This window comes from Spermophilus citellus (genome assembly GCF_964194105.1).
Source record: "Spermophilus citellus genome assembly, chromosome: 13".
NCBI classification, from domain to species: Eukaryota; Metazoa; Chordata; class Mammalia; order Rodentia; family Sciuridae; genus Spermophilus; species Spermophilus citellus.
Genome location: NC_138193.1, coordinates 105,770,437 through 105,785,184, shown reverse-complemented (window position 1 = coordinate 105,785,184; position 14,748 = coordinate 105,770,437). Strand labels below are relative to the sequence as shown.

The window sequence follows — 14,748 nt, the reverse complement described above, 5'->3', positions numbered from 1 at the left end:
ACACAGAGAAACACAGAATTGTGATGAAATGTTAATAATTGGTAAATTAGGAGAAGAGTATATAGATATTTTTCTCCTTGCAACTTTTCTGTGAGTTTGAAATTTTTCAAGGTAAATAGGTTGGTAAAAAGTAATGACTTTCATCATGAAAAAAAAAAAAAGAATAAGAACAAGGAAAGTGAATCCATTCCATAGGCTTTTATGAAAGCAAATAGAAGATTTAATGAGTTTAGGAATATTTTGAAACATACCACTTTACTATAAAATTATCAATAGGTAAAGGGAAAACCTCCAGAGTTTCACTATAAACAGATGAGAAATTGTTTCTTTTCCCCTATATTAAGAACAGGGGTGGGCATTTTAATGTGCAGGGTAAATGAATATACCATTAAACAAATAATTTATAGGGGAAATACAAAATCACAAATTTGGCCCAAAAGATAACAAGTCACCTGGAATACATAGTAAGTAACTATGAGCAGAAAAGAAGTGCAGCAGCAACAGTGACAACACAAATGTTAACTAAATGATTACTTAGAGAATGTGACAACTCAGGTGGGTGGAGTCCTCACATGGCCTTCCTGTTATGACTGGCCACAGGAGAACACTCACAAAGTACACACAGAGAAGGGAATTCAATCAAAGGCAATTGTCGAAATAAAGAAAAATATAGATTTAATGAATACAAATAAACCAATTATTGGTAAATATTGGTATATGCATGGCATATACATAGAAAGACAACCAAAACTTAAAAGGTATATTAAAAGAGGCAAAAAGCATATGAATAACTTTATAAATCATGAAGCAGAATGAAGAAAGGAAAGACTGCATTCAAACATGAAAACAGACCTTTGAGATTTCTTGTAAAATAAAAATGTCATAGAATTTGAACAACTGACAAGAAACAAGGCCACTTTGTCCAGCATTTTGTACTGAAGGTAAACTGGCAAACAAATTTGGGGATTGACTTGCCAGTATATACCAAAGTTTCAAAATTAAGAACTTCTCTCTCTCTCTCTCACACACACACACAGAATTCTCCAGTTCTTTAAAAACTGGATAATATGAACATGTGGCAACAAAAGGCTCGGACCAAGGCAAGGTTTCTCTTGGAGGATGCCTCTGAAAGCTTTCTAGTTCCACCCTAGTCTCCATTGTCCAAAGCCTGATTCATCTTACTCCATTTCCATAATGCCTGGCCTCTCAGCAAACAAGTCTGCAAGCTCTGATCTGCATGACAGCGAGAGAGGGAGGGCGGGGAGAGAGGCGGATGCAAGTAAACATGAGCTAAGAGTGAGGGAGTCAAATGTTCATATTCTAGGCCCCTTGCCTCTGTTAATGGATGGATCCACACACTGTGCATACTTTCCTCTCTATGCATGGAGTTGAGTGGGGATGACACTTCCCAGGCGAATGGCTATTATTTATCAACAACCATGAAAAAATCAAGGGCAACCAGCAAGGGATAAGAGGGATCTGCAAATACACAAATGTACATTAATAGTATTGTGGTTATATAAGAAGTGTGACTTTAAAAAGTCCCAATTAAGTTGAATTAAAAGAAAAATTCCTAGAATGAATTGGACTCGTCTTTCCTATCCTCATAAATACACGACCAATGTAATTCCACATCATGTATAACCGCAACAATGTGATCCTAACTGGAAGAAGCTATACTTACTCAATGTATGTATAATATTTCAAAATATACTATCATGTAAGGAATACTTAAAATAAAAAAAAGTTAACGCAAAAAGTTTCAAACATTCTTTCCTGTAACATATCCACAGATTAAAGAGTCAGGTAGGCTCCAAAAATAATAACCACTGTGGTATGCACACAATTAGAATCTTAAATCCTAACTCTTGGTAAATACTAATATCTTTGTGTCTACTTTCCAATATACACCAATCCAAACTATCTTCCTTGGCTTCACTTGCTAAGAAGCAGCATGCTACATCTTGCTGTGACAGGTAGCCACAGCTGCTGGGAGCCATCAACAGGGCCTAAAGGGATCCAGTAACTGCAGTGGTGCAGTAGTTCCACCATCCAGGTCAGTGGCCATGGCTTTCAGGAGGGCTCCGTACCTCACAATGTACACTGTGGGTACTTGAAGAACATGATTCTCAATTTGTTCAAATGGGCTCTCCCCTTTTTCTTTTCTGTATTTTAAAAATAATGTGAAATTCCTAGGTAATAGCAAAGAGTTCAATCAAGTCTGAATTATCTGACCCTGTTCAAAATACATGAGGCTTTAAGATAGTAGTTTTTGTAGTTAAGTAGTAATGTTAGCAAACAAAAGCACCAAAAATATTAAAAAGTTCTGAAGAAAATCTCTTTTCTTGGAATATTGCACAGATGGATTCCTTTATTAATTATCTTATCATCTGAGTAGATTTAACCCCATACTTCCTTTGAGAATCACTAATATGCAGTTCATACTTGTAGGTCACTTAGATTAAAAAAAAAAAACTTTAAAGGTTTGAAGGCAGGAAGTAGGAAAAAAAAATAAAGTGAAAGTAAAGAGAAGCAGGGCAAAGGGATGAGACAGGTGAGGGAAGTACTACCCTAAGATCTTCTACGGAAAGTTCAGTTCATGAACTAGGTGTCACTTGGGAAAGTTTAAGGCCCCCTATAGACTTCTCAATCCAAATCTATGTTAATAAGACACTGCAGGCAAGCTGTGTGCAGAGTGAGGTGCGAGAAGCAGCCCCTTATTCTCCACTGCTGGCTCTTTCATGTCTGGGAGAAATGTCAAGGTGAGAGTCATAGACTGTCCTTACTGTGTGATCACAGAAACCTCCCTAAGATTCACATTTTTGTTTTTCCTTTTCTTTTCCAGTGGTACGAGGAGGGATTGAATTCAGTTCAAGTACCAGGCATGCTAGGTGAGCATTCTACCACTGAGCTGCACCCCTAGCCCTTTCTCTTTTCAAACAGGTTCTCACTAAGTTGCAGAGGCTGGCATCAAACTTGCAATCCTCATGCCCTAGCTTCCCAAGTAGCTGGGATTCCAGGCATGCACCATCACATCCAGCTTGAGCTCCATTTCTTCTTAGTCTGTAAAATGGAGGTAATACTTTCTGTGTGGTAGGATTGTTCTGAAGATTGAATTACTGAATAGCACCTTTCTAAAGTGTTGGTATAGAGATATAAGTGTTCATTAAGGATTTTTTGTTTTTTAAAATTTAGGACAGTGGTAGTTAATTAAGTTTAAGAGATATTATTTTAGAATATGATTATGTTAAGCTATTGAATTTGAATAAGCTTTATTTTTCTTAAGCAAACCAATAAACTAATTCTCAAACTACAAATTTAGATTATATTCTCAGAACATGGATGTTATAAGCATACCAAAATAATGGGGGAAGTATGCAAATTCATAAAGTAACTTCAATATGCATAAGGCTCTGAATAATTAATTACCTTATCACATCTTTAACTACAGATATTATAGAAAGTAGGGGGAGGGCATTCCAAACTCCTGGAATACTTCACCTTCATTGTGTAGTGGTGTGAACCCTGTTAACTGGAAGGGAAAGACAAATGGTACACGTAGTCATTTGTACACTCCACTGGTGGCTAGTCTGAGTGATATTATGTAATTTAAAAAGTAGCACAAATAAAAGGGAGAAAGTGTTTTCTGAGTGAGGTAGAAGCTGCAGCTACAAAGCAAATGACATATAAACCAATATAAAAGTCAAGGACCAATGCTGACAGATGGCATCAACTCTCTAAAATTTAGTCACAAAACCAAAAACTCGGTAGTAGTCCTACACACACACACATTCTCACTCTAATTCTTACTCTCCTCCACAGCTTCCTGCCAGGAATATTGCAGGATGGTGTGTGCATAACCTGTCTTGTGTGATGGCTGAATATGTGCAACTTCTTTACTACTGAAACAGATTGAGGAAGGTAGTAGATGTCAAGGCCGGGACTGAAGGAGAGCTGGCATGTTTAGAGGCAGGGAAAGGGGCACACCAGCCTGGCACATCCTCCTAGAGACTAGGCTGCAGGGATCAGAAAATAATCAGTGATATGAAAGTGCTGGGTTAAAGAGACTGGAGTCCCCATGTCACCCAAAGATCCTGCCTGGAACTACCTGGAACACAGAGACCAACTTCTCTATTTGATTCTGCCAGGAATATTGGTGGGAAGGGAAATAAAATCAAATAGAATCAGGTTTAGCACTGTAGAATCAAAACATACTTGCCAGGAATAAAAGTCACAACTTTATCTTCTTTTTCCTTTCCAAAGGCAAAAAAAAAAAAAAAAAAAAAATCACTGAAGTTTGTTTTTTTAAAGACGACTTTGCTCTTCTGTTTCTGGAATAAAAAGTAAGATCTTGTTCTGCTCTCTTGTTCTCCATTCCATAATGTCTTCCTCTTTAGAACTTAATAGGGAGTCTGTATTCAAAAGACCCAATGGCATTCTCTGGTCTGGAAATTCCGGATGCAAAACACTATCTTTTAATCTTCTTGGCTGTCCCCAGTGGGACTCACTGGAAAGGGCCCACTGCAGCACCTCTTGGATCTCTCTTCTCAGGAGGCCAGGATCTAGGGTCAGCCTTACCTGAGAGAAGTTGTGCTACTGATAGTACTCGCAGGGGCACTGTGAGCTGGCACTAGGATGGCAGCATCTAGATGCTAGGTGAGTGTGTCCTGGGCAATATCTCAGCCTGCTCTGCTACCTGCTGCACCTGCTGTCCTGCAGGTAGCTTCCTCAGCCTGGAATGCCATCATCTACAGCCCATCCCTTTCTAACAAACTTTTTTTTTTTCAGAAAACAGTTCCATGGTCACCCATTGTGTATCTGTCCTAACTTGCCCAGGTGGAAGAAGCCTCTCCCTTGACCCTGCTTTCTGTATATCACCTACCATTCTACCACATGGTTCTTACAGCTGAGAAAGCTCATCTCCCCTGCAAGTTCCTTGGGGTTAGAGGTTAGTTCTTATCCACATATGAAATTCCTCGTGACTTAAAACAGAGCATAACAACACACACAGAATAATTTTTCTCTTTACAGTAAAGAAACTTCATTATTAAAAAAAAAAAAAAAAAAACGGGAGAGGCCTTATGGGGTTGACACATAGGACATTAGCCATATGACAAACTGTTGTAAATTCTGAGGAAGTCGATAGCGATTCATTGGTAGTTGCTATTATTCCTATCAACACTATTGTAGTTGACTGAAAACGCTTTCTAAAAATGGCATTAGAGATGAACACTTTTCTAAATTCTAAAGCTGTAAACTGAGTCTCCAAACAAAGCAGACTTGAGTTGTATAAAGATTTTTTCTAAACACACACACACACACACACACACACACTCACACACTTGCACACACTCTCTCTCAAACTTCTATACTTCACCAATAGAGTTAACCTGTTGTGGATGAGCATCCTTCTCTTAAGAAGCTCAGAGCAGTTTCCTCTCCAGGCCTCCATGTGACGGAGGCAAGAAGAGACACTTCTCTCCAGGGTAAGCAGGTCCTACAAGCACAGATGTGGCCAGCAGAGATAGGATCCTGGCTCTCCAGATGAAGAGTCCTCCTTAGTATTGCAGAAGCAGCTCTGTTCCTTTTAAAACACCTAGAGTTGTTGCTTAGTCTTAGAAGCTTTAGAAATATGGATACTAAAAGTAATTCTCAGACTCAGGAAAGCCATTCAGCAGAGATACTCAAACTATCCAAGTCTTACCCCTTGTCTACACTGGTGTGGACTGCTGCAACAACACCTTCCAGGACCTGGAGGGGATCTCTTGGCCCACCAAGGTCAGCACTGGTACCACTGTTAAAATAGAGAACAGAGTCAAAAGAGAGTCACTCAAGCCTCAGAAATACATATGGTATTTACATACTCAGATGAACCCAGCAAGAGTCCTGCACAGTGCACTGTCCACCCACTGCCATTTGTGCTGCATGTGTACTAAATCCAATATCAGGTGCTAAATGTATGGAAATGGGACATTTCCTACTCTTAAGGAGCATGTTTTACTGTCAAGAGAACATAATCTATTTGCATTCTGTCACTGAGAAAACACTCAACATGAAATATGCAAGCCATTTAAAGTGTTAAATATGTAATAATAATTCTAAGTATTCCAGTTGAACATTCTTAAAAAAAAATCAACAACCAATATGCACTTGTTGTTTATTAGGTACTGGGCATCACTAAGTGTTTTACACATATTCTGCTGTTTAATGATCCTCACTGCCCATTCTCCAGATATGCCTGTGTGGAACTCCAGAGTTCTGAAAATGCAACAGAGGAAAAGGAAGTTTAGCCTGAGTTTCTGGGACAAGTGAAGTTTATGACTTAAATCAACTGCTGGATTCTGTTACTTTCCTGCTTTTGTCACTGTGCGCCTACCAAATTTTACTTTCTGAAAGGTAAATATTATGGAAGTTATCAACAGCAGTTTCTTTTCCTTTGAAAAAGAGGCAGCTGAACTCAAGCTCTCCTTCCTCCACTTCTGAAAGACTTAATTCACATTCATTGAAAGTCCTCTGTGAGTCAAGTATATATTGATCAGATCAGAACCAAACCTTGAATGGTAAAACTGGGTACAGGGACAGAAAAGGAAGTATAATTTATGTAAAGTGTTTACAACAGTAAAGTTACTAGATATCATAATTTTAATTACTAATGAAAATGTGCAACTTTAAAGAAAAAACTATATTCATCAAAACACTGATTTCTCAAAATGTTTATTTTTGTAAGTTTCATTTAAGGCTTGATTTAAAAAAATAATAAAAGGGTAACTATAACCCAAAAGGTACAAAAGTAGCAAACAAACTTGAGTTGTATAAACATTTTTTTGAGAGAGTGATTCTTATAACCAATGACAAAAAAACTCATGACAAAAAAAAAACAATGACAAAAACAAAAACAAAAAAAAACACAAACAGTACAAAGCTTCATTAACTGGTTATTTCTAAAAAACAAAACAAAACAAAAAACTTGTCTGCCCCTATGTATGAAATTCCCAGATACTTTAGAGCACTGAGGTGAAAACTGTCTGAGGCTGGGGTAATTAAACTGATAAAGGCTCATTTGATTTCAGTTCAGCTGCAGAAAACCGACATGCATTTAATCAAAAAGTTCCTCAAGAGCAATACAGAATTACAAAGAATGCTCAAAAAGAGAATAAATTAAACAAAACTAAATCTTTTAGCCTAATTGCATTATTCACAGAAAGCACTTGATGCCTCATTATTTTCTTAGCTTCACTTTTCCCTCTTTTTTAATTCTCTTGGATACAAGCCTACCAAGGCACCAGCATATTGACATGAAGCAAGAATTTCTCAATTGTCAAGTTTATGCCATTAACTGTAGGTAAATAATGTCTTTAACAGATATCTAGTTTCTTCAGGGTATGATTAACTTTGCTTTACATGTTCAAGTTTTTTGTTTTTTTTTTTTTTTTTTTTTTTCCAGTAGTGGGGACTTCATGAATGGTAGGCAAGTGCTCTACCTCTGAGCTATACACCAGCTGCTTGATGTAGTTCAAAAAAACCTTCTGGAAACTATTTTCCCATTGCTACAAAGAAGGAGTTTCAGAAAAGGCAAAATCTGGGGCTGTGATTGTGGCTCAGCGGTAGAGCGCTCTCAGCACCACATAAAAATAGAGGCATTGTGTTGTGTCCATCTACAAACAAAAAAAGATTTTCTCTCTCTTTAAAAAAAAAAAAAATGCAAAATCTGAAAATACTTGCTGAAGCCACAGGGCAGTCTGGCTCTTAGCTACATGCTCAGATGCCATTTTGGACTTTCTCCTACTTCAAAAATAACTTAAAGGTTGGGTATGGTGGTGCATGCCTGCAATCCAGCTACCTGGCAACATGAGACCCCCATCTCTAAATAAACAAACAAAAAATAATCTGAGGAGGGAAAGAAGGTCCACTAGAAGTTAGTTACACATCATACAAATGATACAACAATTCATAGTTCTCTATTCAAGATTTTTAAGAAATAAGACTTTGAGCACTCTAAAACCAAATTCTCACTTTGGAAAAATACTTGAAAATTTAAAGCTTCAATATACACGAAGACAGTTTAGCTTCATAACAACCATGAGGTGAACACTCATTATTGGTAAAATAGTACCTTAGTTTTTCTTTAGTATTTTCTCTTTAAAGCTTACCCCAAGACAGAAATTATTTTCCTTATTGCACATTGTACTACATCCTTGGGTGAGATGTCTAGAGGACCAACCGCCACCCCAAGCAGCTGCTGAATCATTCTTAGAGGCTGACCATCCAAACACATAGTCACAGCTTGGTCATGAAGTTTCCCTTTTTCTGATCGGGATAGGTCATAAAGGTCACTGTATTTCTGCAGTATTTCCTGGAAAGACATAGAAATCAACACCTAAATATCAGATGGAAATTAAATGTATCTACAAGCATGTAGTAAGACCTAATTAGAAGATTCTAAATCCAGATAAATTATAACCATTACAGCACACCAAAGGCCATGAATTGGTTATCAAAAGCTTAGGATCAAGGTCACCCAGGCTTGATTGCGAATTAAGCTTTAACATTTATTAAAAAGTGGGTCTTTATGATCTGAAATTTCAGCATCTGTGAAATTAGGTTGAAGACTAGAGGGCATCGTGAATGTCAACTGACAGAATGATGATATAAAGTCAGTCCTTTAGCACAATGTCAACATAAAGCAAGACTCGGGAGCTGTGTTGTCTATTATTATGATGATGATGATAATGATGATGACAACAGCCACATACTAGTTACAATTTGTTGATCATCAACTTTGTATATTTACTCAGTAGATTTTAACTATTATTTGGTTGCACATATGGTACTAAACATAATACTTAAAATAATCCTGTAAGTAGTTTTAGTTAGCCCCATGTCATCAAAAAGAAAAATGAAGACCAAAGATTTTAAGTAATATGCCCAAAGTCACATGGCTAGCAATTAATGGAGATTGGTTTTGAATCTAGAAGGCTACGTTTCCACCCTTCTTGCCATACTGCCCGCCTCCCTTTATAATATTTGTAAGAACTAATGTTACAACAAATAATTTAAGAACTAGGATACAAACTACTGCTTTGCAGAATTTTAAATTTGATTACTGAGTGACAATAACACTTTTAAGGTTCTTTAGTTTCCCTGATGATCCAAAATATACTTTATTTTTCAAAACAACCATGTAATGATCTGGGAATGTTAGATGCATTTTTTGATACTGAAGAATTATGATTAATCTTGATCATTTATAGTGATATGTTCAGTTGGATGTTCTAGAGATAGATATGGAAGCACTTTCAAGTAAAATAAAGAGATGACTCCCACAGGAGTGAGCAGAGGGAAGGTAGGGGTATGTGTGATCACGTTTTGGTAATTCTTGAAGCTGACAGTCAGGCACATGAGGTTTCATTTTACTATTCTCCCCATTGTTTGAAATTAAAAAAAAAAAGTCCCCATCAGTTAGGCAAAACAATCACTAACATAAGAGGAGAGGGAACTGAAGCTCCATGGGATGAAAGCCTTTCATGTTATTAGACTGCACCAGCCTTCATGAAGATACAAAATGTTCTTCATTGGTCATATAACTAAGCAGGTAAAAATCAAACTCGGAATTTAAAGGGGATAAATGTACAGAGCTGAAGGTTATTCCCAATTTTTGTTATAAAAAGGGTCTTAATAAAATTAAATAATGTCCAGTTCAGTAACCATGAGTAGCCTCTTATGATTTTCACATGGTTTGGCTGAGTGACATCTATAAGGAGTGACATGGTACCTTTCAACCATAACCAGAAGAAATGAGCAGATATTTTTGCTAATAACTCCCCTTGAATCCATGCAGATGATTCTAGCCATTGAAGGACAACACTTGTTCCAAGAAGAGTATTAATGCTAACCATCTAGATTTTAACATAGTATATCCAGTTTAAAAGGTAAACAATGTTATTAGACTGCACCAGCCTTCATGAGGATACATGGGGCTAGGGGTGTCGCTCAGTGGTAGAGTGCTTTCCTAGAACGTGTGAGGCACTGAGTTCGATTCTCAACACCACATGAAAATTAAATAAAGATATCATGTCCATCTACAACTAAAAATATTTTTTTTAAAAAGTAAACAAGTGACTGGGCACGGTGGCACATGCCTGCACACCTGTAATCCCAGTGGCTTGGGAGGCTGAGTCAGGAGGATCTCAAGTTCAAAGCCAGCCTCAGCAACTTAACAAGGCACTAAGCAACTCAGTGAGACACTGTTTCTGAATGAAATACAAAAAAGAGCTGGGAATGAAGATCAGTGGTTAAGCACCCCTGAGTTCAATACCTGGTATGGCTCCCCCCACCAAAAAAAAAAAAAAGATAAACAGGTACTTAAAAATTTATGCTAATAAGTATAAATCACTTTCATGTAAATCAAGATTCAAAGTTTACCCTAGTTCATATAATTATGAATTGTGGTAACATAAATATCAGCAGGATAAAATCAAACTTAGTAAAGCCAGTTTGATCCCTAAAAAGACTTCTATATTATTCATATCATCATTTAATATATTCATTGTACAGGTTAACAGGCACTGAAAAATACAAAATGAATAAAACTGCTATCAAACTTTGCAAACTTTCTTCCCATTATCTTTTTAATGAGGGGTTTGCATTTAAATGGCTCATACAAATTTTGAAGGCTCCCATTTGTTTATTATCTGGATTCCTTTCCAGTAACTGACCTTTCTAGTCATGAATTTTTTTTTTCTACAAGTCAAGGAAATGAGTCAATAAATGGAATTTGGGAAAAACGAAAGAGCCTGAGGTCAGTGGCCTTGTCTAGGTTCCTTTGCCACAAAACTGAAGGGTGGTTGGAATATTATTCATATATCTAAACAATGTTTTCATTTATTGTCAACTCTCCAGTTACAAAAATTGATATCTAAACTCCCCTGAGAGAATACAGAACAAAATCTCTGAAGGCCTCAGAGGGCTTCTGGCATCCCTGCAACAGCGCTAACACCCAGGTCCTCAAACCCCAGCAAGGGCAGGGGCTCCTGAGCTCCAGGTGGTATTTAAAGACACAGTCTCAACAAGAAATGAAGAGGAACAATTTTACCAGCCATAAAATTCATATCAGTAATACAGTTATACTGGAAACTTGTAACATTAATACAGGATAAGGAGGATGAATGTTTAAAAAAAAAACTGTTGAAGGCGGTATTAGAGGCTATTTCTGATATTTTTTCTGAAAATTATGGGGAATACCCCCATTATTATTCAGTTGGAGAGCAACACCCAGCAGCTGGAAGAACTTGAGAAGCACCATCTTTAGCACTTATGAACTATGGGGATCACCCTTTGCCAAGGCACAGGTCCAGGGCTCGCTCAACGCCTGCTATCCAATCCTCTCCCACCTTCCCGTTCTCTTCTTTCCCTGATAATACAGGTATTACCTGTATTAAGTGGCCCAAATTCCTTCCAAAAGAAAAGTGAACTGACAATCTTAAGTGTTACTGAAGAGGTTAAAGGATAAAGGCTTAAGAACCATTTTCAAGTGTATCTGCAAGTCTGAAAACCCAATTAAAACCACTACTAGAATTAGGCTTTTTTGTATATATCTATCTATTTATCTATTTTTTGAGCAGGGCTACCAGGGATTGAACCCAGAGGCACTTTACCACTGAGCTTCATCCACCTCCCTTTTTATTTTTTGAGATAGTCTTGCTAAGTTGCTGAGGTTCACCTCAAACTTGTGATCCTCCTGCCTCAGCCTCCCAAGTTGCTGGAATTACAGGCATGAACCACTCTGCCTGCCTTGGAATTGGAATCTTAAGTGTTCCACAAAGGTCCATGTGTTAAAGACTCCATCCCTCAGGTGGTGCTGGTGGAACCTTTAACAGGTGTGGCCCACTGAGTGTTCCTTGGGGCATGAGAACAGGCCTTTGGAGGGAATAGTAGAGCTCTCTTTTCTCTCTCTTGCTTCCTGAACACAAGGTGAATGCAGCCATCATGTGCAGCCATGGGTCCAGAACAATGGGACCAACTGATCACAGATGAAAACCTTGAAAAGTGTGAAAATAAACCATTTCTCTTTATTAGCTGATGATCTCAGGCACTTGTTATAGTAATGGAAGTTGACTGACACAACTACTAACATAGCTTTTAAAAGAAAGAAAGAAAAGGATATCCTGATATTACTGCTGTGAGTGAGAATACAGAAGTTTCCATTTCCTTACCTGTTCACTATTCTTCAGAGAAACAATGAAGCTATTGTGGAGAGTTTCCAGGTGGGCAAGCGATTTCTCCAGATGATTCAAAGCATCCACGTAGGTAACCTTAGAATCACTAGCTTCTTCAATATTTTCTTCTGCATTTCTTTTCCTTGGCTTCTCAATAAAATTTTTGACTATCTTAATGGCCTTTCTAGTCATCTCTTCACGTGCTTCCACAGATAGCTTTAAAAAAAAAAAAGGCCTTAAACCACAGTGAGACAAACCATCTTGATTATTATATATGGCATATTCAATAAGGCATTAGTAAGGTAGTGAAAATCAAAGTAAAATTTTAATATTTACAATTTAGCCAATGAATAGGATTTTCACTAGTTTTTCTTTTGTAGAAGAAAACAAAAACAGTGAGGTATCATTTGTACTATTAAATTAGAACTGTAAGTTTCAGAATGATAATAATCAATTAGGCAATGCTGAGATAGAGAAATCAATATTCATACTATCAGTTACAGAGCAAAAATGAGTCATTTCTACAAACCAAATTTCTAGTTCTAGTCATTTATTATGAGGAAATAATTCAAAAGAAATATAAGCATGAAGATTTTTAACTAGAACAAGTCTCTAAAAAGAAAACTTCAAAAGCAATCTAACTGACAAGAGAAATGATGACTAGTTTATGACAAATTACTGGTTAGCATATTATGCAGTCATTAAAAGTGAAATTAGAAAAAGAGGATAGCTATTTTGAAAAACGCTTATCATAAAATGTTAAATTTTAGAGATCAGGATATTAAAAACTCTATACCAAGCGTACATTAAAATATAAATGATATCTGTACAGGATATATTTTTTGAATACAAAATATATGCACACATAAAAATAGATATATTCTTTTGCCTATAAATATACATGTACATGTGTATATGTGTGCATATATATATATATATTCATATATACATACACACACATGTATATTAATAAACACCAAAAAAAAAGTGACAATGAAGGTACTGGAATTATGAACAATTTTTTTCTTCTCCACTTTCCAAGTATTCTGTAACAATTCATTTATTCACTGACATGTGTCAGGCTGTGTTTGGTAATGAAGGGGTTGTATTTTTCTAATAATATTAAAAATATTAAGCTTATCCTTATGAATATAAAATAAAGTCTAAACTTTACCCATTTTGATGGGGAAACTAGATACCTCTGAGCAATTCTTGGTGCCCTCTGAAGCCCTGATTTGTGTTATTTTGAATTGTGGATTCTGGATTTCTGTCAACTACTCAAGCCCATTTTTAGTATATCCTTAAAAGGATGTGTTTGTGTTTATTAAAAAAAAAAGATAAAATTCCTAGGACAAAAATCTCAATTTTCCCTATTATTTCTCTGCCCCCCCCCCGCCCCCTGCAGTACTGCTCTTCCACTATACCACTGAGCTATATCCCCAGCCCTTTGAATTTTATTTTTGAGACAGGGTCTTGCTAAGTTGCTGAGGCCAGCCTTGAATCTGCAATCCTCCTGCCTCAGTTCCCGAGTTGCTAAGATTTCAGGTGTGCACCAGTGCCCCCAGCTTCCCTATTATTTCTTAATATCAGTCACTGTACATCTCTGGTTATTCTGAAAAGTAGGAATAGTCTTAAATAGAAGTCATCAGTGGCCACACTAGGAGGTATACCTCCACTAACCCTCCATTTCTTATCTGCTACTTCTAAGTCACTCTACACAGAATCATTAGCTTCAAATAGTGAAAGCTGACATTTTCTTAATCCCACATAAATATTGATAATAGATACCTTTAGGAAAGTACTACTTCCATTAAATTGTAACTTTTTATTCCCCCTGCTCTGCAAAGGCAGCTTCATGACAAGTTCTACAGCCTCCCCCCTCCTCAGACTTCTGCCTCTAAGCACCTATGTATGGCATAAAAATAATCAGAAGTCACCAATGCTGGAAAGAATGAATTACATTCTTCTCCCTTTCCCTCAACCAACAGTGAACTCCTCCCTGTAGTTTAGAAGTACAAGATAATAGAAAGTATGTTTAGCTCAAGGGACTCCCTTTCTTCCACCATGTGCATGGAGAGACTAAGATCAGGAGAATTATGTGAAAAGAGTAAAAACTAGAACCCAGAGCATATGGTTACCCAGAGGATGCTACCTACCACTGTCCCTCACAGTTGCCTCTTCGTCACCTGTTCATCCAGGCAGGCTCTGCCAGAGTATGTTGCTTAAATGCTGAATAAGAATCAATATTGTACAGTGAATCTTTCTATTATATTTGTTTGTCCCAAGAAATAAAATTTAGACAATGATTTTTTTAATATATCAGTTTGCAAATACTCTTCCTGCCCTATTATGCACTGTGGAAGAGAATAAATTGGTAAGACAGTAGGGAAAGACAGGTGATTCACAGGAACAGGAAGTAAGGTTCCAGAAGAAACAATGGGTCCCTAAGCCCTTAGGTCCAGATGCAATCTTTGCTGTCCAAGGCTTAACTCGCCATTGCCAACCAACCCTGGAATGAATGCATGGCAAGCAG

At 37.1% G+C, this 14,748-nt stretch overlaps 1 protein-coding gene across 6 annotated transcripts in view; it reads right to left on the bottom strand.

The window, feature by feature from the left end:
* Positions 1 to 14,748, bottom strand: part of NBAS (NBAS subunit of NRZ tethering complex) — a 345,000-nt gene that overhangs the window by 38,301 nt on the left and 291,951 nt on the right. For all 6 annotated transcript variants that reach the window (XM_081263998.1, XM_081263999.1, XM_081264001.1 and 3 more), the window contains 3 exons: positions 12,213 to 12,431; positions 8,151 to 8,353; positions 5,705 to 5,794 (listed from right to left, as the gene is read on the bottom strand). In XM_081263998.1, coding sequence (XP_081120124.1) covers positions 5,705 to 5,794; positions 8,151 to 8,353; positions 12,213 to 12,431 — 512 coding nt within the window. The remainder of the gene's footprint in view (positions 1 to 5,704; positions 5,795 to 8,150; positions 8,354 to 12,212; positions 12,432 to 14,748) is intronic.